Below are 26,751 nucleotides of genomic sequence, written 5' to 3' on the forward strand. Positions count from 1 at the left end.
TCTTCAGGGACACTGGTGAGGAGCTGGGCGGATATAGCTGCTGTTGATGCAGATCTTAACTGATTAGTGAGGGGAAAAAAAACAGACAAGAAAAAAAGAAAGTCATGCCGCAGCAGTAATGGAGCTACGAGGGGAGTTGCTGAAGTCCATCTGGTATGCTTTCACTGCTCTGGACGTGGAGAAGAGTGGCAAGGTCTCCAAATCACAGTTGAAGGTAAGTGTGGTCCGTTGTGCGTAGGTTTCTACTGCTGGTGGATGTTGCTGAAGAGAGACAAAGAAGAGACTCTGGCAGTGTCATGTTGTTCTGCAGGGACGATGTTCGGTGCTATGACTTCCGATGTGCTGTCGTCTCATGCAGTTTCACTCGCCACTGATGCCCTTCCAAGCATGGTTTTAAAAAGTCTTAAGTGAGTTGGCTGGAGTGGGAATCAGTCTGGTCCCTGGCGGGCTGAGATGGATTTATTTGAGGGGATTCGCTCTGCTGTGTTCAGTGTCGTGCATTTCCTGGTTCAGGTGACTGCTCTGCTCACAGTTTTCACCATCATTTGAAATCCTCTGTCTATATTCAGCAGGGCTCAGCCAGCATGGTCTGTGATGAAAGTTTTATCTGCGTGTGAAGCCCAGCATCAACCACGTTTGGTGCTCTCTCATTTTGTAAAGAACAAAATTACTTTCAAATTACATTCCAGGAACTGTACTTTATTTATTAGGGAAATTCCTTTAGTAACTGTGAGCTAATTCTAATAGTCCACAACCCTACCATGAAGACATATATATGAAGACCTATAGTGCTTTTAGTTAAAAACTAAAAATATTTGTGCTATTGTTGCCACCAGGCCTTATTTGACAACCTCTTGCTTTTAAGAACAAAAAAAAAACAATTGAAATAAATATTTGTCATAGCACAGAAATTTTCTTTTGTACGCAATTATGAGAGTGTGTGCCTTAAAAAGTGAAGACCAGAGATGAAGAGTGAGTTCATTTCTTGTCTCTTCATGAGGAAAATGAAGGAATTTTGCAAAGTCAAGCTGGTTAAGAAACATTTTGATTAAAACTGATTTCTTACTTCAGGAGTTTCCATATCCCGTGCGCTGTTGAAAGTTAACGCTTCACAGAATAAGACACAGGTAGATAGTTTCCTTCTGTAGTTTGAAAGGTGAAGACAATGAATGACCATGCAGATATATGTATGCCCTTATTAAGAAACCCATGAGCCTATGTTGCAGTATGCAAGAATTGATTATATCAATCATAACATTGGCTTCTGTCTTTTACTTTGGAGAGGGGGTGCACATTCCAGGTTCAGATCCTGACCGTGAGGAAGTTCAAGGCCCAGAACCAACTTGCTCCACAGACCTGTTCAAAAGAGGAAGTGACAATACTCTGTGGCTGAAAGACATTCATCCATCTTACGTTTTTCATCCGAATTTCGTACTGAGTCACTCAGTGAAGCACTGGCCCCGTGATGCAGTCAAGGAGCTCCTGGAATTCTGTTCAGAGAGGGGCTTTTGTTGATGGCTAATTTTATATTTGACATATTGTCACTTCCCCCTCTGGTACCAAAGTATTTCTGAGAGTATCCTGACCTGGACTGAGTCTGCCCCACACAGCCCTGTGAAAACTGAATTCATGCCACACCTGTGGGGAGATTGAAAGTACCAGGTCTGGCACAACCTGTGTTGTACATTTCAGACACTCCATGGAGCCTCAGGGGATGTGTTTCTCCATGTGAGAGTGAACACAAAACTATAAGAAATTTGGCAAACAAGGGGAGGCCATCCAACCCATTTAACACGTTTGGTTTCTAGCAGTTAATGACTCTGCAGATCTTATCCACCCATTTCTTGAAAGAAACCAGGGTATCACCCTAAATAACATGGATGTGTTGCTTGTTCCAGACACCCACAACCCTTGTTAACAGTGTGGATGGAGGTAGTGCAAGACAATGATTTGACAGTGAAAGTGACAGTGAAAACATGAGGTTTATTTTTGGGGGGGACAGGGGGTGGGTCAGCGCTGCCAAAGTCTGCAGGGTCTGTGGGAACATCGAGTAAGAATATTCCAAAAGCATACGTGTGTCTCAGAGGCATCATGATGACTGTGATTCCTGGTGCATAAAGTCAGCCAAGTGTATATTATCCCTCTCGCTGACTGTAACACTAGTCCAGCACTAGTTAACATTAAATTAAGATAGAGCACCTTGGCTCAAGGATGCCACAGCAGTGTCTGCCCCGAGGGACTGAGAAGGACCCTTGAGCAGTAGGCCAGGGGTCTCGGCGCCTGCAGGGGCGCCAGGACAGAGGGTGATTTTGACGTCTTCGTGGGCTTCTCTCACGTCCGTGTTCACCTGGTCTGCGGGCTGCGCTGACCTGCCTGTGTCCCTTGTCCCTTGGCAATCGGGGACTGAGAAGGGATTGGGTCCCATGACCGGGATAATCCCCCTCACGCGCAGGGGCTGTGCGGAGAGCAGCAGCGAGCTCAGGCTCGGCTCGGCACGGGCAGGCGGCATCAGTCTCGCCCTCCTTCTTCTGGCGAAAGGAGGTGGGGTAGGCAGGATGTGGTAGGAAACTTGAGATCTCCTGTTTGCAGACATGTAGAAATAAAGAGCTCACTTCTCATTTCTTTTTTTCTAGTTTGACATGCTGTTTCTCTCCTTCCATGTCATAACAAAAAACCTGCAAAACACAGTTTAAAAAAAAAAACAAATTCAAGAAAGTTGGGTCTGCACATCATATCTAGTTTTCATTTTTTAAAGAGGTTCGTTTTTTTTTGTTCCCTGTTCAAACAAGATCATCCGAAATACGCACGGAAGTTATGTTGGCTTTTCAGACCTAGAGTTCTCCACCTCCTGATCGTAACCAGAAATAAAAAAATAAAGTTGGTGACAGTTTTGCTAAACGTTTGGGATTCACTGTGTTTCTTTTCATTTAAAAGCTATTGCTTAAATTGTTTTACAATTAAAAATCAACATTTGTTGCTCTCTGTGGGTAACTTTGTGAATATGTAGTTTAGAACACTTTTCTGGTCTTATTTTGAAATCTCTTCATTGCATCTACATTAAATGTTCTTTTTCGTTAACTCAGGCTAGTATAAATTTTTATCAATAATCCTCATAGGGTTTTTATATGAATTTTTAAATCTAGAGTTAATTTTAGATATTTCATTATATATACTGTATTGAGATGTATTTGATCAAATATCTATAGAATATGTTTCAATTCAATTAAAATACACCTGTTATTTGTTTAAATCATTATTCAAAAACTGCTGTTTACAGTGTCTGATTTTGGCCTAATTTTCACAGCCATCTGATAAAATAAGTAACCAGCTATGCAGGTTTCTATTTTATCAAATTATGTTGGTTGTCAGTGCAAATGAGGATTAGACAAGACAACAGCAAATGTAAAAAACAAACAAACTACAAAATGAAAATGATTCTGTAGGGTAATTCTTAGGGCGTTGTTGTATTGTCTGGTCCCAGGTGATAAATAAGCAACAATATCAATTATGAGAACGTTTTAAAGTTTCAGAGGTAAAATCCTGTTCTGCCTAAATGTCTAGGAATTAAGGAACCAGGTCATGATCTTAACTGTGAGGTCAGCTTGGCCATTTGTGCTTACATTCCTTCTTCTAACATGCTGTAGGTTGACCTTTTTTTCATTGTGGCCATTTTTTTCTGCTGTATTCAAAAGTAAGTTCCTATTTTGCATTTAGCTTTGTGAACTACTGTTATGTCTATTGGGTTTTGATGATGAATGCAGGAACTAAGATCAGACAGAAAAGGTCATTGTTGTTTTAAATCAGTGGAGTACAGCACCAGTCCTGGACAGGCAAAAGGTTTCTGGTTTTCTTTCCACTTCAGCCCTTAATTACCTAATTGAACTCATTATTTGCTTAATTGGATAGGGCTTATCCTTTTATTGTTCTTAAGAACCTGGAGATTTAAAGATATAAAACCTGCTGGACAGCACGTTCTTCCTTAAGAAGGGAGGGTGGGAGTGAGGGATACAACCAACAGGATGCAGTAAAGCTGATTTAAACTTTCCCTTCTGAAAACTGGGCTTCATTTTCAAAAGGGAAGCTGATATTGTCCACACATTCTGAAAACAAAGGGGTGTGATTTAATTTCATAATATTTCACAATATTATTATTTTAATAATAGCACATAAGTATAGAGTCAAGCAAGATAATTGCATCTCTGTTTCGTTGTGTTTGTGTTTCTTTGTGTTCTTTGTGTTTCACATGAAGTGTTAGGGGCTGAGTCTGTTAAGGCCTGTCGGTAGAGTGCTGTGTGTGTTAAGGGATGTCAGGAGAGTGCTGAGCATTTTAAGTACTTTCAGTAGACTGCTGAGTGCGTTAATATGTTAAGGCCCGTCGGAATTCTGAAAAGTCGTCTGAAGTCTTGTTAGCAATGCTTTTGCTGTGAAGGCTGTCTGGTAAGCTTACTGCTTAAGACAACTGTATTGACTTGTCTCAGAGACTTCCTTTGAATTAGACCCATGTTCAGTGCACTGTGTCACCTCCTGTGTAAATCTAGCATATGTGATACTTTTTTTAGAGTTAAGCGATGGAAATGCAATGCAAGTTGAAACCCATCCTGAAAAAGCTTTGACCTCTAGTTCTCTTTAAAGATCACAGATATATTCAATAGTAAAGCAGCAAACAAACAAAGTTCCTTATGTATACAGTTGACCCTGGTGTCAGTGACAGTGAACTGTTGCATTTTGTAGATCAACACAGACACAAGCGAGCCCAGAAATAAGATGAAATATAATCTCGGTTGACACGTTCACCAGATGATGTCAAACTGAATTGATCCTAAATTACAAAGACTTTTGTCCAGAATTTAGTTATAATTCAAAATAGTTACACTTACAGACCCTGATATTAATCAGGTATTGAGTTTCTTTTTGCTGATTGAAAATGTTGGACCATTTTAGCCACTTTCACAGGTCTGAAGCAGACACTGACTAGAGAAGGCCTTGCAAACACTGCCTTACAGTACTGTATTCACAGAGCTCGGAACAAACATGGCAGATTGTGGTCACTCAAATTATGTGTTCGGCAGGGATGTCACCGTTGTGGGCGAAACTGTTATCTAATATTTTTTTTTAAATGAAAATATTAATTACAAACATGAGGGAGCCAGTCTTGCCTGTCTGGGTATTTGTTACAAATTTATCAGAGGATGGCCTCTGAGTCTTTTGTGAAGGAAGCTGCGGTATAGGTTTCAAAAACAAACCTGGCTTATATCTTCCGGACTTCAACAAAATAGTGCTTCACATTCTCAGTCTTAAAGGCACTTCCTCTTCATGCTGTCAGGTGCCCTCTGCTCTGTGTTTATTTATAATGTTTCTTTTTTGGCTTTTGGTGTTGGATTTCTACTTTTAGCTGCTCTGATCTTGCCTTCCTGAGGACGTTCCTCATGAGAGGAGTTGTGAGGCTCCACGTGCTCCTTCCTGACCAAACAATGAGCTGCTCCTCTCCCCACAAAGATGCTGCTCACTGGCAGCATCCTAAAGCATGCCTCAGCCTGAAATAGCACAATTAAACCAACAAATAATGAAACATATCGGCTGTCTGAAAACTTTGATGTTCCTGAAACAAGATCTAGGCTCGTTTCAGAAGCCCTCAAAAAACTGTGGCTGCATTTTGCTTATTTAGTGCAATGCTTAAGAGCAGCTTTAGTTTTGGGATAGAAAACAAATTATATCCCTGTAAGAGCACAGCACAGCAGAGCCACCCTTCCTGTTATCAACTTAGCTATTCCTTCAAAAGTCTTTTTTTAAAGTTTCTTGTAGTAAGCTTCCTGTAGTAAATGTCTGACACGAGGTGCTAAAAAATATATAAATTGATAGTGACTGCTCTGCAAAATTTACAAATACAAGTGTTGGCCACTGTGTTCTCTCTAAAATGTGTGTGCACATATATCTTAACTGTATTGGCAGCCTGCTTTGTGACAAAAATCACAAGAGTCTTCAGCTTTGACTATGAACACGAGTTGTAGTTTTAACTGTATTTAATGCCTAACTTTAGTGTTTGCTATTTCCTGTGATCATATTAAGCCTACATTTCCCATTATTCTTTGTCATGATTATCTGCCATGGAGTTTCTCTTATAAATGAAAGGCTGGGTGAGTAGTCTTGTTCTAAGAGCCTCATGATCTGTTAAGATACTGGTTTCCAGGCCTTGTTCTGGAGGACCACTATGCCACTGTACCTTTTCATAGTATTTTTGTGTAGAATACCCATGGCTCAAACTTCCACAATGAGAAAAATGTGCACTGGTGTCTAGAATTGAGTTATTAACACTGTTATTTTGTTATGGCCTGGGGTGATCATGAAAGTCATGTGTTCCTGCTGCATCAAAACTCTTACCACGACATCTCACGGCCTTTTCTCATGTTTGCTACCTTGCTAGCCCTGTGGAGCTGTAACCTGGTAACTGTGATGTATGTTATTATTTTGCTAATGCAATAGGAAGTGCAATCTTAAACTCACTCCACACAGAGACCGCAGTGCAACTGACTTCCCTCTCTGTCTTCCCTGTCATCCTTCCCAGTGTGCTGCACAGGAGACATGCTTGCCCCTGCTAGGGAGCAGTCTGCAAAGGTAGATGTGCACTGCTGTCCTGAAACTAGGCTCTCTGTTGGGTGATTGACAAGTCTTAAGAAGAAGATACGGCATATCTTCATAAGCAATAAAGAGTACTGACTCCTACAGATACTGTAAATCTCCCTGGTGGAGACTGTCAGTGAGATTTAATTACCTAATACAGGGTTTACCTCAATTTTAGCAGAAGAGATTGTGCATCTTCATCTTCTTTAGGTTTCAGTCACAAACCTTTTCATACCTATTATTTTGTCACGTTTTACTACATGACGAGGCGTTTGAAGGGCAGTAATGCAGGATGTAATTTGGGATGTGTCCTCTTTCAGGGTTTCATGGCTTCGGGATGATTCAGTCATTGAACCATGCATTTCTGTACCTTCCGATGGGTCTGAGAAGAGCACATAGTTGTATTTTTATGGTGTGCACCAACTCCAAAGTGTAAACAATGTAAAACATGTGTAAAACTGAGAAAAAAATGAAAACATTCTTTGCTTGAATTTTATTTTTCAAAAACTAAGTGCCAGCTCATGAGTTAAAATTGCATTCTTGCATAGGGTCTCCAAGGAAAGCCAAACTCCCTCACATTGCTTCTATGGTTAATCTCGTTTTTTTTTCTTCTTTGTGTGTGTCTGTGTGTTACCTTGTGTGTCTCTGTGTTGCCTTGTGTGTCTTTGTGTTGTCAGGTCTTGTCTCACAATTTGTGCACGGTCCTGAGTATCCCTCATGACCCTGTGGCACTGGAGGAGCACTTTCGGGATGATGACGACGGCCCTGTGTCCAGCCAGGGCTACATGCCCTACCTCAACAAGTACATCCTGGACAAGGTACACACTCCCCTCCCTCAACAAGGCCATCCTGGACAAGATACACACACCCCTCCCGCAACAAGTCTATCCTGGACAAGATACACACTCCCTTCCCTCAACAAGTCCATCCTGGACAGGATACACACTCTCCACCCTCAACAAGTCCATCCTGGACAGGATACACTGTCTATCCTGAACAAGATACACACCCCTTCCTCAACAAGTCCATCCTGAACAAGATACACACTCCCCTCCCTCAACAAGTCCATCCTGGACAGGATACACACTCCCCTCCCTCAACAAGTCCATCCTGGACAGGATACACACTCTCCTCCCTCAACAAGTCCATCGTGGACAGGATACACTGTCTATCCTGAACAAGATACATACCCCTTCCTCAACAAGTCCATCCTGGACAAGATACGCACTCCCCTCCCTCAACAAGTCTATCCTGAACAAGATACACACTCCCCTCCCTCAACAAGTCCATCCTGGACAGGATACACACTCTCCTCCCTCAACAAGTCTATCCTGAACAAGATACACACTCCCCTCCCTCAACAAGTCCATCCTGGACAGGATACACACTCCCCTCCCTCAACAAGTCTATCCTGAACAAGATACACACTCCCCTCCCTCAACAAGTCCATCCTGGACAGGATACACACTCCCCTACCTCAACAAGTCTATCCTGAACAAGATACACACTCCCCTCCCTCAACAAGTCCATCCTGGACAGGATACACACTCCCCTCCCCTCCCAGGCCCTGTGTCCTGCCAGTGCTACGTGGCACCCAGACAGCCTAAAAGTTCAACCAGTAAATCTAGCAATAAGTAACATAGGCATTTGAAAGGAATTCAGGTCACTCTTTCTTTTTGCCCGTAAACAAAGTTTCAGAAATTTTTCTAGGCTTTACATTACTGTACAGCTTGTTTGTTATGATAAGTATTCAAAATATTTTAGCAGACACAGCATCTGGCTCACACAACTAATTACAGCACAGCAAAATACCAACCTTTCATAGACAACCTATTATACAACATCAAATACACAACCAAATATAAAGTTCACAGCATACACAATCCAATGATGGAACATACAACCTGCACAGCCATCTACACAGTAGTCAACTTACACAACCTATCACACAAAAGCAAAATACACAGCTGGTTATATAGCACACAATCTAAACACACTGTTCTGCAATTACAGAACAGCAAAATATACAGCCAGCCAGTCACACAGCAACAGAGTACACAATCAAATAAACATCTCACAATGGAGCACAACTCATATCAAATAACCAATAACAATATCCAACTCTTTGCATCAAAGTAATGTTTTTTTCACGGGCTATGTAAGTTTTAGAATAAAGGAAATATAAACAATATTAATTAAAGTTATCAGTTTAGTTGTGGGATAAAAAGCAGCACATGGTTCTTGTGGGATTTGATTCTAACTCTCTAGCAGAGGCAAGAGTTACTCTTTAGCTTTTGGGAAGGAAGGAGGTGTGAACTCCAGATCCTAGACCAAGGCTGTCCAGTCCGGGTCCCGGAGGGCCTGTGTGTCTGCAGGTTTTCTACAGTAGGTCTGTCCAAAGCAGCAGCACCTGAAGTGCTGGGAGATGCTGTTCCACTGACCCCACTCAGCCAGTAATGAGCTGATTGAGCGCTTAGCTGCAATGAAAACCTGTCCCGGCCCTCTCCGGGACCAGGACTGCTCAGCCCTGTCCAGCGGCAGGGCCAGGTGACGGCTTCTCTTTCTCTCCGTGGCTGCCCAGGTGGAGGAAGGGGCCTTTGTGAAGGAGAACTTTGATGAGCTGTGCTGGACGCTCACGGCCAAGAAGAACTATCGCCCAGAGAAGAATGGCAAGAGTGTCTTGAGCATGCACGACGCCTTCCGCCTTTGGTGCCTCTTCAACTTCCTGTCTGAGGACAGGTACCCTCTGGTCATGGTGCCTGATGAGGTAGAGACTCTGCTCGGGGAGCTATTCACAAAACAGCCAACACACAGATACAAACCGGAGTTTAATTAACTGACCTGAGTCTACTTAATTGTTGACCTTGTTGTTGTTGTTTTTTTTGTCCCAGGCCACACTGGGCTGTGATCTGAATATGAGAGCTCAAAAACGAGCAAAAGCAACTGCTATCATAATTGTTCAAGCACTGTGTGACTGGCATTGCGTAGCATTCTTTTAAAATGATCGTCCAAAATACAAAAAGCCTGAAAGAAATTACAGACGCAAAGACTGGGGGGTCTGCACCCAAAAAAGGAGAGGGGGCTACTTTGACAGGTTTCAAGGCAGAGAAAGGCACACACAATGCTGTCACTAGCAGCATGGAGCCAAGCTGAACTCGTTTCCATAAGAACAATCTCTGTGAATCAGTACAAACAAGTGTGATCTAAGTGTACGTCAGCTTCCGGCCAACCTCATTAACATAGACCTGTTAGCAGAGGTTACTGTGTAGGAGGACTGACTTGTAGGTCATCATTGAGATGGAACACAATTTTGTTTCTTAATATTTCATTGGCGGCATCAATGCACTTCACACCTGCTGTTCTAAGAATTCTGTGCCGTGTGATGCTCAGGTGCTTGCGGCCCAGCGATTTGTGATCACAGTTTAGCCGCAGCAGGCCGAGGGGATCCAGGCATGTCAGAGAGAGTCGGTGTTTGTCAGCAGGAGGAAGATTCGAGTGTGTCTCTTTCACATGAACACTCACAGACTACCCTGGACTTCCCCTGCTACTAGTGCATTGGTAACGTGCCCCACAGTGTCGTATTTCCTCCTAGCTCAACTACTGGTGGGGTTGTCACTGTCTGAAGCTGCTGTAGGCCCAGTTGGAATATCGGTGGGCCTCTGTATGGGATCGTGGAGATGTGTTTTTCCTGGGCTGGTATTGGTGTCTCGTTGCTCAGTTGCTTCCTGTGTGAAAACAGTCCTGCGCGGTGTGCGCTGCCAGGTGGGGAGGTGCTCTGTGAGGGAGGGAATGGAAAATGAAAAAAAAAACAAAGCGCTCTCTACACATTCATCCACCTGTGAGCAGCTGCCACGACAGTTTTGCTTTTGCTAACCGAAGACTTAATTCTGTGAAAAATGAAAAATAAAGAACCTACAGGACTTTTCTAAAGTTAGGAGGAATCAAGAACAGAGAGACTTGTGGGAGAAAACAGTGTTGTTTCACTGTTCACTGCAATGAATCAGTAGATGTACTGTATTGATATCCTTGCTTCCCTGTATGGATGCCTTTTCTGATATTTCATGGAGACTGACAATGAATTCACTCAGTGTGATGGCAGCCCATCCTATCATTGTTTTGGCCTCTCTGAACCGTTGGCGAGGTCTGTTGACATTGAAACATTGTGTGCAGTTCTGGTACACTTCACTGCGATCGGCAGATAGAATATCCTTGCACCTGTCTCCTCTTTCCAATTGTATTGCAGACTTTAGTGAAGACATTGTCTTGGATTTTACTTGTATCACTGCGGAGGAGGCGTGTGGGTGGCTGGATAGGTTGTTTCAGAGGCAGTTCAGAACCACAGCTAATATTTAGGGATCAGCGGTCTTTTAAAACTGTATTTTAAAACCTTAGCATTATGAACTGTTAACATAACAATTAAAGGCCCTAACTGAGTCTGCAACAGTAGTTTGAATTTGGAGTCTCCCATGTATACTGTAAATCCCAAGTGCAAAGAGACAGATATTTTGGGTCAGTGGCTCTGTTGCTGGTTTTGGCTGGGCAGATTCGTGGACTTGTGCCTATCATTATAATTTCAATTTGAAGTCCATCTGTGCGCACTGGCAACACATAAAGTTTTTTGGGATTTTTTGCAGTTTTGACACCACCTGAACTGTGTTTCTGAAGAATCTGTCTTTGTTAGAAACTAACATCTATTCACTGTATTACAATAGTGGGTCAGTGGTTTGTCTATCTACCCCCTCACTGTGTAATTCCCCTGTGTCCAGGTGGAATACCTGCTGAAGAAGGTATGCGTGGCCATGAGTATGGAGTTGAATTGCGTGGAACTGGAAGACTACATTTCCCAAGAGGCTGTGCAGCAGAGCGGCATCACAGTCTGGCACTTCCTAGATCTGGTGAACTCTGGGAAGATAACACGGGGTATTGACAAGCAGACGATCAGCATGGCTATTGAGGAAGTGTACCGAGAAATTGTGGGGGACGTGCTCAAAGAGGTATGTACCAGTGAGGAGCAATGGCTGGGAATGGGCTGATTGCAAACACATGACCTTCTGCACACAATACATATCTGCTTAAGGGCAGAGCCCTGACATCTAGTCTTGTAGTCAGCATTATTCAAACAGGGTTGGGACACACTGACTAAATAATTACAGTACTAGGTGGTAGGTGTCCAACTTGATTAATAAATGCTCAATAAAAACCCCAATGGGACACAACATTAGCATTATCTGCAGTGCATTTTAGTTTTTATGTTACCTGTGCAACATGAATGGGATAAAACAACTGTTGAATGCTCCACAATAGTGTCGTACTAGGCAGTCTAAATGCATTGCTGTGTGTCCCTCAGGGCTACCTGTGGAAAAGAGGTCAGCTGCGGAGGAACTGGACGGAGCGATGGTTCACCTTGCGGCCCAACTCCCTGGCCTACTTCGTCAGCGAGGACCGGAAGGAACGCAAGGGCAGCATCTCTCTGGACAGGAACTGCTGCGTGGAGGTCAGTGGCCCCGCACTTACAGGAATCCACTCTTCATGCCCACGCCGCAGCCCAGCCACTCCAGAGAGGCGTGTGCTGGCCCCACTCCTGCCCACGCCAGACTGTGTCACCCAGGTCATGGTGTTGTCTTAGAAAGGCACTGAGGAGCCATGAAGATCAGGATGTGCTGCTATGGTCTGACTCCCAGATGTTCTGTATAAACCAGAAAGAGTCAAAGTGGACAGAGTTATAAAATCCAACTGTCTGCCATGTTCCAGCCCAGCAGGTGAAAGCTGTTGATAAATACATGAGCACATAGTTAATTATGGGGCTCCTGAATGGTTCAACTAGTGACTGGTTTGTAGGTTGAATTCTGCAGTTTGCATGTCACTGATTTGACTCTGGGTATTGCTGCTGGGCAGCTGTGACTTGAATTCCCCAAGCGCCAGTTCACGACTGGAGCTGGCATTGTTGGAATCGGATTGGCATGGGTTGGGTGAGTGGCCTTGTCTTGCCAAGCATGGCCACCATACCTGTGGCTTGGCAGGCTCCTGCCAGTGCAGCGAGAGCTGGCATCAGGTCACACCAGCCATGGGACTGGCAGGGTGAACCATGTCAGGTGGCTCTGGGAAGGGCCCTCTTTGGGAAAAGTCATGCGACTGCCGAGGGTATTGGGTTTGCAGCAAAGCTAAGGAATTAAAACAAGAGGCTCCCCTGGGCCTCTGCCGGCAATGCACCCCCTCTAAGTTCAGGAGTTCAGGGTGAGCCTTAGGTGAAGCCTGGGCTGGGGATTGGATAATCGGAACGGTCAGAGCTTCCAGTGAAGCAAGTACTTCAACAATTTCCCAGGTGCCTGCTGGCTGACATCAGTGAGAGACACACCTCTCCACCAATAGGCTGTGGCCTACCTGTGGATGCTATGGAGACTGGAGCATGTCAGATAAAGATAAATTGCTCTGAAGGGGTCAGTGGGTGGGCTGGGACATGCCTGCTGGTCCTCATTCTCTTCTTGCAGTAGAGGAGTCATTGCAGTGAGCCTTGACATAAAGGAATGATTGCCGAGAAGTTGTTCTTATTTAAAAAATGGAAAAATGCATATGATTCCCTAATAAATAGTATAACATTAAAGAAATCATAAAGGGATTAAGGGGCAGTTGTTTTGAGAGGAGACAACACAGCTGGGTAGGAGCGTAAAGGTTTTACATAATACAAATATCAACTAAAATAGTAGGCTAATGTCAAGCATGTAGGCAAGGCTGTGGTTCCACAGCACCAGGGCTGGAATGTGATTTAGCAGGGGATTGTGGGAAGCCAGCCTGACCCCGGGCCTTCTGTGTAGCAGGTGTTACCAGACAAGGATGGAAAGCGGTGTATGTTCTGCGTGAAAACGCCAGCCAAGACCTACGAGATGAGCGCATCAGACACCAAGCAACGTCAGGAATGGACCACAGGTGAGAAAGTCAGCTACTCGACAGCGTGATGCCGACTAGACTCACATTATCCACACCAATGCATCCCAGCCCAAGTGTCTGCACATCCACGCTTTGTGTGTTCATGAGGGTTTAACCCGGGAACAGGGCCGTCGCCAGAACAATTCGAACGGGTGGGCATTTGGTGTTAACCGGGGGGCCGGGTTTAAACGCCAGATTGAGACACATGACTCTACAGATGATTGTCACCTAATCAACGCTGCAATATAGGAGGCAAAGTCAAATGAAGTTCAGCAAATACACCGCTTTGTTAGTGACTGAAGATGGTCCTTTGAACCATATCCATTGTTTAGACTACTGTTAGCCTAGCTTTCTGATTAACGAAATGATATTTCACAATTTCTGGCTACAAAACCGCCTTGTCTGTTGCATTATAAATCCCGTACTGAAACCTCAGATGAGACACAGGGCCTAGCTCCGTTTTTTCATTCGTCATGACAGAAAAAGTAAATTTGAGTGAAATGTTAGATGAGTTACAGAAATATTTTGGCGAAATTTAAAAAAAATAACAAAAACATTTTTTCCACTTTATTGGAAGATTATTTCGGGGGGGGGGGGGCGGGGTGCACATTAGCCCACATGGGGGGGGGGGGGGGCTCTGCCCCCTAATGTCCCCCCTTATCGACGGCCTTGAAACTCGAGGGTGTTATTCCAGTGCAGTGTCATGCTTTTCCTCACAGACAGGTTTGTCTGAAGGCCGGGTGTTGTTGCAGTGTGGCAGAAAGCGCGTTACTAACTCGCAGTGTGACTCTGGTGTTCGGAGAAGGACTGGGGGGGGGTGCTTATGTGCTGTCCCGCTCCGGGTCCGCGTGCGCCGCGTTGCCCAGTGGTGCCGTTGTCCCGCAGCCATCCAGACGGCCATCCGCCTGCAGGCAGAGGGCAAGACGTCTCTCCATAAGGACCTGAAGCTGAAGCGGCGCGAGCAGCGCGAGCAGCGGGAGCGGCGGCGGGCGGCCAAGGAGGAGGAGCTGCAGCGGCTGCGCGCCCTGCAGGAGGAGAAGGAGCGGAAGCTGCAGGAGCTGGATCTGCTGAAGGAGGCCCAGCGCCAGGCCGAGGCCCTGCTGCAGCAGGACGAGCAGCGGCGCCGCGCCCAGCACGAGGAGATGCAGCGCGCCCTGGAGGTGCAGCTGCGAGAGGCTGAGGAGGTGGGCTGCCGGGGCGGCCGGGGACCCGAGGGCGCTGGGGGAGAGCAACAGCAGGGCCTTGCAGTGAGATGGAAGAACTAGCATTATCCTTACAGGCACAGTGACGTGGCAATTGACACGTCAAGTGTTTCATTCTAGATTCAGGAGTCTGTCTGTGCGGAGTTTGCATGTTCTTCCTGTGTTTGAATAGCTGGCTACCCCAGTTTCTATTCACCTCCCAGAGACATGCTGGCCAGGTTTTATTGATTTATTAAAGTCGTTCCTTTCTCCGACTCTTCTGAGGGTTTCGTTAAGATCAGTCCATTTGTTTGTGAGTGGTCCGAGGCAGTAAGGGGGACAACCCGATGTGCTGTGTCGCAGGCGCGGGCCAGCATGCAGGCGGAGATGGCGCTGAAGGAGGCCGAGGCCGACAGGCAGAGGAAGAGGATCCGGGAGCTGGAGGAGATGCAGCAGCGCCTGGAGGAGGCCCTGCACCTGGAGATCAAGGCCAGGCAGGATGAAGAGGCCTTCCGCTACGCACAGGCCAGGTACACATTCACATGCCTGCCAGCATACCACCCCGAGCATTGGCGCCTCCATACCTTGTGTGTGCATAAGATTGCTTGTCCCATGCAGTAGACATGCACGCATGCAGTACACATGCACAGTGTGCACGCAATCACTCAGCTTTCAGGCCTGATAGCTGGGGAAGGGTTCTGAAACACAAAAAGATCCTTGACTTGTGGAAAAAAAGCCCCCTGCCTTTAAAAAAAACAAAACAAAAGGAAATTGCTTTGTAATTGTACTTCACACCCAGACTACACGTCCCATGACAGAAAAAAAAGACTAGTGACAAGCAGGGGTTTCATTCTGTAGAACCACAGGTGTCCAGAGGGTTCCTCACTGAGCGCCAATGGGAATGGTCACACCCAGGGTGTGAAATCAACAGAGCCCGTACTCCTGGCCTGCAGATCCGACTTTAATATGTTCTACTTACCCACAACAATTTACACTGAAGTGTAAAATGGGAAATCCTTATTGAAATGGATTCTTGGCTTTGAGTCCTCCAGCATGCAGCACATTGCTTACTGGTTAGAGTTTGTTCATATGTGCAAATTACAGGATATGTGAATTTGATTGTAAGATCTGTGGCTTCAGACAAAACGATAAATTTAAGGCTGGTAGATATGACCTTCCTTTCACAAATTGTTAAACAAAACCTGTTTATTTCAAATTAGAAATGAATAAAAGTAGACAGATGACTATAAAATTGGGAAGGCACTTACAGAAGGTTGTATTCGTTTTTGTCATTCTTAAATGTCATCTTTTACATTAACCGGTTGTTTATATAAACAGCAAGTTTGAACAGACAAGTTAATAAACTTCTCTGTTTATTCCTAATACTTTTTTTTAGATTGAACCTCCTGTTCACCAATTCTGAAACCGTCACTGCTGCGTATGTGTTTCTGACTGGGACTTGTGAAAAACACTCATTTTGTTTTTAAATGTTAATAACAAGGCAGTGAAAGCCACTGCAGAGCAGTCCGCGTCTGGGCAAGATTGTTCTGTTCCCATAGGGACACAGCAGTGCCCTCAGGTTGTCACGTTAGCATGCCTGAGGAAGTGAGTTTCTAACGAAGGGAAGTTGTGGAGGACGGAATCAGCAGGTATGAACGAGTGTTGAAAGCTCAGAAAAGAAAACTTCCTTTCTGTGTTGTCTGCATCTTGTGTGAAACCTTTTTTCGTGAAAGTCTGTTGCACCGTCTGCTGTGGACAGTGCATTTTATCGCAGTACAATATTTCTGGATGTGTGCCTGGAAATGCTGAGCTGGAAGACGAGTCATTAAGAGGAATCTTATCGATCTCTATTTTCAGACACTCTAATATGACCTTCATATTAGTAATATTCATTCATAAGAAATATGACTTTTTAAGAAATGATTAATGCTGTGACTCAGTGGCTCCGTTTCGGGGCTCTAGTGGTCAGTGTTGCATTGGTAGCTAATGAAGCAATTTAGGTGGAAGTCAGGAGGTTTAATAGGGACTCAGTTGTTCACAACTCAGCTTTCCAACTACAATTGCTGAATTGTATTGCATGGGGAGAATGTGGATCCACAGACTAATGTGCTCACTTGTTAGAGCTTTCCATCTTTTGACACATGCTGGAGAGAGAGCACCAGCTGTATGAGTGGGGCTTGTCTCACTGACGGCAACGTTACAGGTGCCTGGCAAACAGAAGTTGCCGTTTAGCCCAAGCCCAGAGATCCCTGGCCGACTAACGCCCCCTCTATCCTAGTAGTGCTGTGTCATTTCTGGTTACACACATTCCACGGTTGGGTAATGCCGTGATTCAGGATGGAATCAGTGGTGTCTGGGCCGTAGGGCTCACCTTGCACCCAGAGGAGCAAGATGCTTAGGAGCCTTCAGGGGTGGTGTTCCCTGTTTTACCCCTCGACGCAGAAATGGCGTTCTGTTATCAGGCAGGTGTGGATGAGGGATGATAAGATAAAACCTTTAGCCTCTGAGACTGATGGGGCTCCATGGATCGCAAGTATGGAGAGGCCTGCGGTCTCAGTGAGGTCCACTGTGGACCAGGGAAGGGGAGCCCAGGAGTGAGTGGCCCCGCATCAGGGGTGATTTGCATAGAAGAGACTTGCAGCTGTGGAGCTGTCAGAGAACGCCAACCAGGGTGCTCCCTGGCACACTGTCTTTCTGCAGCTGGATGACAAAGCTTTTCCAAGCCGCATGCGTGACTTTCACATAGACAGAGTCATAGATTTTTTCAGGCTTTTAGCCAGTTGTTCAAGAGGGAAGCATCCAATCCACACATCGCATAGCTCTGGGAGTAATATTAAATGAAGAATAAAACCTTTTGAATTGGCCATCTAGAAAAAAGAATCAGCTGTCACTGTTTTACAGTGAGAAAAGGCAAATTAAGGTTTCATCTAGTTTTCCTCATTTTATCTAACGTTATTTTCTAGCATTTAAATGAACATCTGAAAGCGGAGAATGTCTGGCCTGGTAGTCTTGGTAGTTTCAGTGGACACCTGTGTCTGTCCTCCCGCTCCCAGGCTGCTGGCGGAGGAAGAGGAGAAGCTGAAGGCCCTGATGGCTTTGAAGGAGGAGCAGGAGGAGTACATCCTCAAGACCCAAAGAGAGAAGCAGGAGCTCAAGCAGGAGATGGAAAGCAAGTCCCGGTCCCTGGATGAGGCCCAGCGCCAGCTGGAGGAAGTGAGGGCCAACCGGCACAGGGTGGACCAGGATGTGGTGGTGAGCAGACAGCACTGCCGTCTGACCGTGTGTCCGTCTCTAAAGCTGCCTGTGCTTCTGTCTGAGGCCTGGACACAGGCAGCAAAGAAAGCCAAATTGCATTAGGCACGGGCATGCAGATTCTTATGTAAGCCAGACATTTAACATTAAAATCACCATATTTTGAGTGTTTTTGCATAGAGAGGTTTGGTGCAGTAAAATAATTTTAAATAAGTACTGTAACTTCCCTGCTTTGCCGATAAGATTTGTACAAGATCCCTTTGTCTCATAAAACCTCAAATGGACTGACCTGCTCTGCAGTGCTCTGCAATCGTGTTTCCTTGCACTAGCCCTATGGATCAGAGCCTGTTCTTACTGTTCTTATTAGTTTACCGGATGCCTGTGTGCCGAAGAACTTATTAAACACAAAAAACATACTGCAAACGTTATACAGTGTAGTGTGGTTAATATGGTAAGCAAAGCTCACAGCAGGGCTAGCAGTTTGGGCAAGTTACCCTGGTCAAGTCCACACGCATGTGCCCCGCCTGCTCTGATTGGACTTTGAAAAGACGTGAAAAATAGGCCGACGCCTCTCACTGAAACCTAGTTGTCATGGAAATGATGTGAGAACAGCTTCCTGCTTCTGGTCAGGGGTTGTCGGTGAACGATGGCAATTGTTTGTGTCTATTTCCCCCCACAAAAACCCTCTGGCTTCTTTTACAATAATTTGAAATAAAAATGGATACTACTTTAATAATTAAAAATCATCATACATCTTAGTAATAATAAAATAAATCTAAATAAATCATTAAAAATAATGAAAAAGTGCTGACTCTATGTGAAAAGGAGGCCTTTCTGTGGTCTCATGAGAATTGTTTACCCAGGTCAAAAGGAAAAAAAAAACACTTTACGTTTAGCAAACATACTGACTTGGAGCTTTCAAGCTTTATGAACTGTTGCGTCTTTTAAAGTCTGAGGTGGGAGTGTTTCACTAGGGGGCTGAATAAAAAGACAACCATTGGATTTTAATTGCACAAGATGCCATGTCACACTGCACCACAGGTGTTCATTTCTGTGCTTTCACATCACAGCTGATTGCATTATCATAGGAAATTATATCTACTGTCTGTCCGTCCATAAGCCTGATCTGTGTGTCTCCTTTGAACCCTTTCCAGGCTGCCCAGAGGAAGCTTCGGCAGGCCAGCACCAACGTCAAGCACTGGAATGTGCAGATGAATCGGCTGATGCACCCTATAGGGCCTGGAGGTGAGAGCTTGGGAAAGCTAGAAGCTTCACTCAGACGTCCGCCTCACTGGGCTGTGTAGAGATGCAGAGCTCCGATAGTGTGAGGGTGACCGCTGAGAAATCTTCCTCGATTCAGCTCGGATCACGGGCAGTTGCAGCTGGGGGGAGTTCACACAGCCTTCCGTTGGGACATATTTCCTAGATGCAAGGGAAAACAACACAAAAAAACTTGGCAATGGAATCCAGGAGATGCTTACAGGATGTCTGGATGAAGCTACTCTGTTAAGACATCGACAAGCTCCGTGTTTTTTTGTGTTGTGGGCTCTAAGGGGAAAACCTATGTAATTTTTTCTGATACTAAGAAGGTATTCTTAGCAGCCCGGATTCTGCAAAACCCACTCACTCTCGCTTACCTCCACTGGGCTGTGAGAAGCTCCTGGACGTCACTTTTCTTTCTCCTGCAGGTCCACAGCCTGACTCACTCTGAAAAGTCAATCATCAATTTCCCTTCTATCTATCTAAACCAGGTGACACACAAGTCAAAGGGCACATTTTTGGACCAAATGCCACAAGCAGCAAACCCCGTAGTTAATGGTTTCTGTTTGTTAGCTGTGGTTGAGAACCTCTTCCTTACAAATCTCGCAAAAAATTAATTTCCTGATGGCTGTATTGTCTCATGCCCAAATCTGGTCTTGATCCTTAGCCTTGGATGTGATGTCATTGAACTTTTTTAGGTCATGATCAGTCTCTGCTAGTGGTTACCTGGGGGCCGATGCACCCCACACAGCTCAGCTCCGCGCTCCGGCGGTGCTGTCAGTCTCCGTCGCTGTGCCTGGAAGAAAACAGCGTGCTCTGTGGTCAGAAAGCAGATGGCTCTGCTTGATAAGAAGGCCCTGCAGTCGGTTTCACAGAACCCGGAGGCACAGCCTCCAGGATATTGAAAGAGCACCACAGCCCCCCCAACACACACACACATGCTCACACACACTCCCTCCTCTGTTTGCAGAAGTTACGCTTCCTTGTATGACATGCGCTTGAACGTGCATGTCAGTGAAACAAAGTGCTCAGGCACGCTTGCAGAGTTGGGCTGTCGCACAAGGACACCGTAAATACGTTGAGCTCACGAAGAGCACACACGCAAACGTGAACTGAGTCGTTTCAAAGGCATAGTGCTGCTAGCTGAGCTGCTTTCCTAGCTTTGCCCCTCTCAAAGATCTCTGTGGTGTGGTTTGCGAACTGCATAGTAGAGCTTACATGAGCAGCCACCGATTTCTGAGAGCAAAGCAGCTGCAGGCATTTGGAACGTACCTCTGCACGTACCAGTGAAATTCCGTTCACTAAATTGTACTGAATTCTACCAACTTAATGATGACAGCTTGTTAAATACTACACCTCTCCCTGTTTCTTGAGCTCATTCTCATTGAGCTACTTGGAATATTACTATTGCAAAGGAGAGCAATATGACAATACATTAGTGAGAATCCTCATTTTAGGTATAGATGCTGACTCAGAGGATATGCAAAATGTTTTGTGAGTTTCTAATGATTTTTTTTAAATTAAAAGCACAATTTCACTGTTTTCACATCCCCTACAGCAGGCATAATGTTCTAATCATAGTAAAGCCCCAACCGAGGGAAATAGAGTGCTGCCACTGGACAATAGGAGTTTCAGGCATGAGTGTGGTTGTGGGGAGGTCTCATCTGCACTGATGTTAGACACTGTCCAACCCACTGGGATAAGGAATGAAGTGAGTGCTGTGGCATTGTGCTCAGCAGCTGATTTGCATTATGTCACACAGAGAGGAAGGGGTGTCTCTCTGGCCTCTGACAGAGGCTCTGGGGTTCCCTGAAGCAGAGTGAAGGGCTGAGCTCCCAGGAGGATGCACTTGTTAAGGCTCAGCATTTCCTCTATTACAGCTATCATTCAGAAATGTTAAAAAAGACCATAGTTTTGCATTTGTCCACAACTGGAATTATTTCGGTATTTACAGTGCCTTGCGAAAGTATTCGGCCCCCTTGAACTTTTCAACCTTTTGCCACATTTCAGGCTTCAAACATAAAGATATAAATTTTTTATTTTATGTGAAGAATCACCAACAAGTGGGACACAATTGTGAAGTGGAACGAAATCTATTGGATTTTTGAAACTTTTTTAACTAATAAAAAAATGAAAAGTGGGGCGTGCAAAAGTATTCAGCCCCCTTGCGTTAATACTTTGTAGAGCCACCTTTTGCTGCGATTACAGCTGCAAGTCGCTTGGGGTATGTCTCTATCAGTTTTGCACATCGAGAGACTGAAATTCATGCCCATTCTTCCTTGCAAAACAGCTCGAGCTCAGTGAGGTTGGATGGAGAGCGTTTGTGAACAGCAGTTTTCAGCTCTTTCCACAGATTCTCGATTGGATTCAGGTCTGGACTTTGACTTGGCCATTCAAACACCTGGATACGTTTATTTGTGAACCATTCCTTTGTAGATTTTGCTGTATGTTTGGGATCATTGTCTTGTTGGAAGATAAATCTCCGTCCCAGTTTCAGGTCTTTTGCAGACTCCAACAGGTTTTCATCCAGAATGGTCCTGTATTTGGCTGCATCCATCTTCCCCTCAATTTTAACCATCTTCCCTGTCCCTGCTGAAGAAAAGCAGGCCCAAACCATGATGCTGCCACCACCATGTTTGACAGTGGGGATGGTGTGTTGAGGGTGATGAGCTGTGTTGCTTTTACGCCAAACATATCGTTTTGCATTGTGGCCAAAAAGTTCGATTTTGGTTTCATCTGACCAGAGCACCTTCTTCCACATGTTTGGGGTGTCTCCCAGGTGGCTTGTGGCAAACTTTAGACGAGACTTTTTATGGATATCTTTGAGAAATGGCTTTCTTCTTGCCACTCTTCCATAAAGGCCAGATTTGTGCAGTGTAAGACTGATTGTTGTCCTATGGACAGACTCTCCCACCTCAGCTGTAGTTCTCTGCAGTTCATCCAGAGTGATCATGGGCCTCTTGGCTGCATCTCTGATCAGTCTTCTCCTTGTCTGAGCTGAAAGTTTAGAGGGACGGCCAGGTCTTGGTAGATTTGCAGTGGTCTGATACTCCTTCCATTTCAAGATGATCGCTTGCACAGTGCTCCTTGGGATGTTTGAAGCTTGGGAAATCTTTTTGTATCCAAATCCGGCTTTAAACTTCTCCACAACAGTATTACGGACCTGCCTGGTGTGTTCCTTGGTCTTCATGATGCTCTCTGCGCTTTCAACAGAACCTTGAGACTATCACAGAGCAGGTGCATTTATACAGAGACTTGATTACACACAGGTGGATTCTATTTATCACCATCAGTCATTTAGGACAACATTGGATCATTCAGAGATCCTCGCTGAACTTCTGGAGTGAGTTTGCTGCACTGAAAGTAAAGGGGCCGAATACTTTTGCACGCCCCACTTTTCATTTTTTTATTAGTTAAAAAAGTTTCAAAAATCCAATAGATTTCGTTCCACTTCACAATTGTGTCCCACTTGTTGGTGATTCTTCACATAAAATAAAAAATTTATATCTTTATGTTTGAAGCCTGAAATGTGGCAAAAGGTTGAAAAGTTCAAGGGGGCCGAATACTTTCGCAAGGCACTGTATACCACAATGCTGACTTCCCAGTATTTCATAAATGCAATGCACTTTTTCTTGGCTAAGACTGTAAGACACAGAAAGTGAGGGCTGTCAGGATAGATTCCCTTACTCAACACAAGAGGTCAGATGTAAAAAATAATGTTTTATCCCTTTTAAAGCTTTGCTGTGGCATGCACTGCTCAAAGAAGAGAATAGCTTGCAAAGCACAGGGGAATCAGGGGGAAGATATGGCAGCACCAGAAACAGACTCCACAGGGCAAAAGAGATGTGGGAAAACTGCACCTGTCACATTTTCAAAAGGGATATTTACTTAGACATTTTCTCAGGGTATGTCCCTTGTTCTCTGCCCCCATTCATCTCCATGGATCTCTGGATAGAAATCCAATATTGACCCACTTTTATTCTCTCTCATTAGCTTCGAGACAGTCCAAATGAAACCCAGTGGACAACTGCTGAGCTTTGGCAGACACATAACAGCAACATCTGCAATAGGAACAACAGCAGCAGGACAGTTGTATTCTCCTCTAGCTTCTAATCGCCTCAGATCAAGGAACCTAACTGACAGCTAAGCTGACACACCTGGGGACTGCAGCTATTGGTTGGTTTTTGCTTTCCTCTGATGGTTCGGGACACTTTTAGGGGCTCGACCAGAGCTCGCCACAAGGGGGCGCAGCAGGACGATACAGCAGGAGATCACAGATTGAGTGGAAAATCCACTTCTGTTCAGTGCATATTTTTGAAGCATGTGTTTTTGAAAGAAAGGATTTTCTCCCTCTCTGCTTCTTTTGAGTTAAATTAAAGACATTGGAACCTTCTGAAGCGAAGCTAAAAGGCAAGTAAATTGAAGCTCTCCTTGTGAAAAGCTTTCTGTTTTTCTCTTTCTCTCTTGCTGTGTCTTCGCTTGCGATTTCAGAGAAGAGGCCTTCTGGAAGTTTCTCCAGTTTCCGCGTTCCCATGCAGAAGGACCCAGGGCTGAAGCTGCAGCTGCGCCAGAGGTCGGAGGAGAAGGATGAAGAGAGCAAGGAGAATGTGAACCGCGGCGAGGGGGCCAAGCGCCTCTCACAGGCCTCTGACAGCGACATGGACACCGTGCCCTGAGAGGTGAACTCTTACCGACCAATCAGACTCCGGCTTCCATGACCTTTGACTTCCCTAATGGAAGCACAGAACTTCTATGAAGACTAAAGAGCAGAACAAACTTGCTGTAACCTAGGATTTCCCAATTTTTCTTTCTTTTGTTTTTAAACCGCCAAATTGGGCTGTTGATTATGAGTAGAACTGAATTAGCAGCCGGATATGTTTTTGCTGCATATCAGCCTTCTTTCTATGACAGCAGACAGAGAATAAGGAGAATCTCTTTTTTAATAATCTTCCTGTCGGATGAGAGTGTCAGACACGCTGAAAGTTATTTCTCAGAAGTGATCGTCCACCAGAAAATACACCCCTTACTTGAATGAAGTTTGTGATCAAGGAGAACATCACTAGAATTTGCAAGATGTTTAGATATTTTAAATATTTCTACCTAAATGTAACAAAAAATGTTTGTACTTCTGTTTAAGAGTTATCTTAAATGAAAATAGGGGTCATCTGCATTTTGGCAAGTATTTCAGGTACTTTAAAACCAACAGTTTTTAACTGCTAGCAGGCAGTCAGGAGATTATTTGCAGAAATTAACAATTGTTCAGAGTAGTTTAAACTAAGCAAAACCCCTGTTCACTTCCTGGCTCCTTTCCAGAGAAGACAGTAATCGACTCTTCTTAGCTGATGTCATATGGTGTTTCCCAGGCCACTAAGCCGGGGTGAAAACAGAGCACTAGTGAACTGGGATTAGAAATTAGGCTTCGCATTACAGTGCTCACATGGAGCAAAGGTTAAAGATCATGCTTTGAGCTCTGCTTTCCTGTTGTGTATCTTATTTTTGCGGAGTGAAATTAGTTATAAAACACTGGCCCACTGATCAAAGCAAGTCGTCACATGGAGTTGAACACTTTATTTCCACTTGAAAACTATTAGGTATCCAGGATTTACATCCCCGTTTATGTGTTGGTCTTCAAAACCTTGCTTTTGCACATTTTCTAGTTCTGAATTATTTCTAAATATGCAAAAATACTTGTCTTAAGGGCTAAATTTCTAATTTTTCTGAAACTTAAAATCTCTACTATTTTCTAACCCCCTACACCTGGACTGTTCATTTCTTCGTCGGCTCTGTTCACCACCATGACCTCTTGCATTAGCTTGGTAAAGATGAAGACTGCGGCCATTTTCCTGAACCTTCTGCATGGTGGTGCAGGCTTGAGCTGTGTCAGAAAGGCAAAAGGCTTTACAGGTGACCTGATCACAGGTCTCTGTCTCACCACAAAAAAGAGGATTCTAAACTAGGTGCATTTATAATAAACTTTTTATGCTTCTAAAAAATGAAAATAATGATGAAAAGCAGAGAAAACCTGTAAAAGTAATGCGCTGGAAAGGAAGATATCAGTAATGCAATGAAATATTAAGATTTTAGGTTTCTGCAAGACGTAATTTTTCCTTTGGAAAGCAAAGTACAGATCCAAATGGACTAACGTTTGGCTTAATCAGAAATAAAGTCAAACAGTATTATAATATAATTTCCTTAGTTTGTTTGTCATAGAAGATACTTTCATAACTCTTGGACCAACTCTGTAGTTGTCCTTGTAATGGTAAATGCACATACAGATTATAAAACATGCGAAAATGAGAAAACTTGGAAGAGCTTCTGCTGTGAATGTCTTTTCTGGGTAGATCATAAGGGTGTTATTGGTAAGAATCATTCAGACACCTGTCTTCAGTATCTTTCCCATGTATTTTCAAATGAAAATGTTTCTCTGACATCTAACACATCCCTAGAAACAATGAAAAAATTATCTTGATCTCATTTGCATAATTCCACATCCTTAGTCCCATATTTAGAAACCTTCTTTTGAATACTGTACAGCCACATTCTGGATTCATGAAGTGTGAGTACCTTTAATTCTAAAAAATAAACCAGATATTGTCCTGGAAAACAGTCCTTGAGCCTAACAGACCTACAGAGCATTTTCAGTTTTGTTGCCATGAACGATGCTTTTAGATAACCTTTACATATGCAAAGGCCTTCCCTTTAGATGATGTAGTTATTCTGGCAAGGACATGGTTACCTATAGTGTATAGATTTTCATTTTTAAAGGAAATGAAATTACTGGTTCAGAAACACGTACACACCCTTCACTATTGAAGCTGCCAGGAAAACCAAGCTGAAAAATCAAGATTTAAAAACTCTGGTCTGCCTGTATGCAGTCTCTCCAAAGAGCAGTCAACAAAATATGAGAGTGTTTGTCAAAATGCATTGTATCTGCTTACTGTAAAACATAGTTTGAAATTGTACAGTTTTTGTAATTGCTGTTATTTTATTTTAGTTACTGAAATAGTAATGGGACTGAAATGCCTTTATTTTGCCTGTCTCATCATGTTGTAGGTATACTGTACATTGACTGCTGGGTGACATTAAATGCTCCTGTTATGCACAGACTGTGAGACGTGCTTCTGCCATCTGTGTGGGTGTTCAGGCGAAGATGGAGCAGCGGGGGAGGGGAAATTTGGTTCTTAAACCTCCAGCTAAGATCATGTTCTTGTTGAAAAAGCTTGCTCTCGATCACATGTGTCAGCCCTTCTGCCATACAGACACAATGAGGTCAACCTGGCCACTATATCTTCCTCCCGACAGAACAGCAGATTTCCATTCGCCGGCAGAGTTCGTTATCAAGGCAGTCTCAAACAAAAATTGAAACCCACGATGTGGTATTTCAAAAGAAGAAATCTACTCAGGACTTTGCAAATGAGAGGTGTGTCACCAACCTTTTTCTTTCGTCTGTCCTCAACAGTGGGGATACTTAGGAAAAAAGACCTGGAAATTTCCACTTGAGTTTGCACTCGGATTA

At 44.3% G+C, this 26,751-nt stretch overlaps 1 protein-coding gene across 4 annotated transcripts; it reads left to right on the forward strand.

Moving 5' to 3' along the window:
- The first annotated feature begins 57 nt into the window (after window positions 1–57).
- Window positions 58–26,342, forward strand: LOC102685038 (DEF6 guanine nucleotide exchange factor). Of its 4 annotated transcripts, none has more exons than XM_069190340.1 (11): window positions 58–214; window positions 7,296–7,436; window positions 9,200–9,385; window positions 11,385–11,612; window positions 11,966–12,112; window positions 13,431–13,542; window positions 14,428–14,726; window positions 15,087–15,253; window positions 17,777–17,975; window positions 19,130–19,220; window positions 23,229–23,818. In XM_069190340.1, the coding sequence occupies exons 1-11, from the start codon at window positions 119–121 to the stop codon at window positions 23,246–23,248; spliced, it is 1,686 nt and encodes a 561-aa protein (XP_069046441.1). In that variant the 5' UTR covers window positions 58–118; the 3' UTR covers window positions 23,249–23,818. The 4 variants fall into 4 exon arrangements, with proteins under 4 accessions (XP_069046441.1, XP_069046438.1, XP_069046439.1 ...); XM_069190337.1 differs by having other exon boundaries at window positions 59–214; window positions 23,727–26,342; XM_069190338.1 differs by having other exon boundaries at window positions 59–214; window positions 13,434–13,542; window positions 23,727–26,342.
- Window positions 26,343–26,751: the final 409 nt, after the last annotated feature.

Source organism: Lepisosteus oculatus, chromosome 5 (assembly GCF_040954835.1).
Source record: "Lepisosteus oculatus isolate fLepOcu1 chromosome 5, fLepOcu1.hap2, whole genome shotgun sequence".
Classification (NCBI taxonomy): domain Eukaryota; kingdom Metazoa; phylum Chordata; class Actinopteri; order Semionotiformes; family Lepisosteidae; genus Lepisosteus; species Lepisosteus oculatus.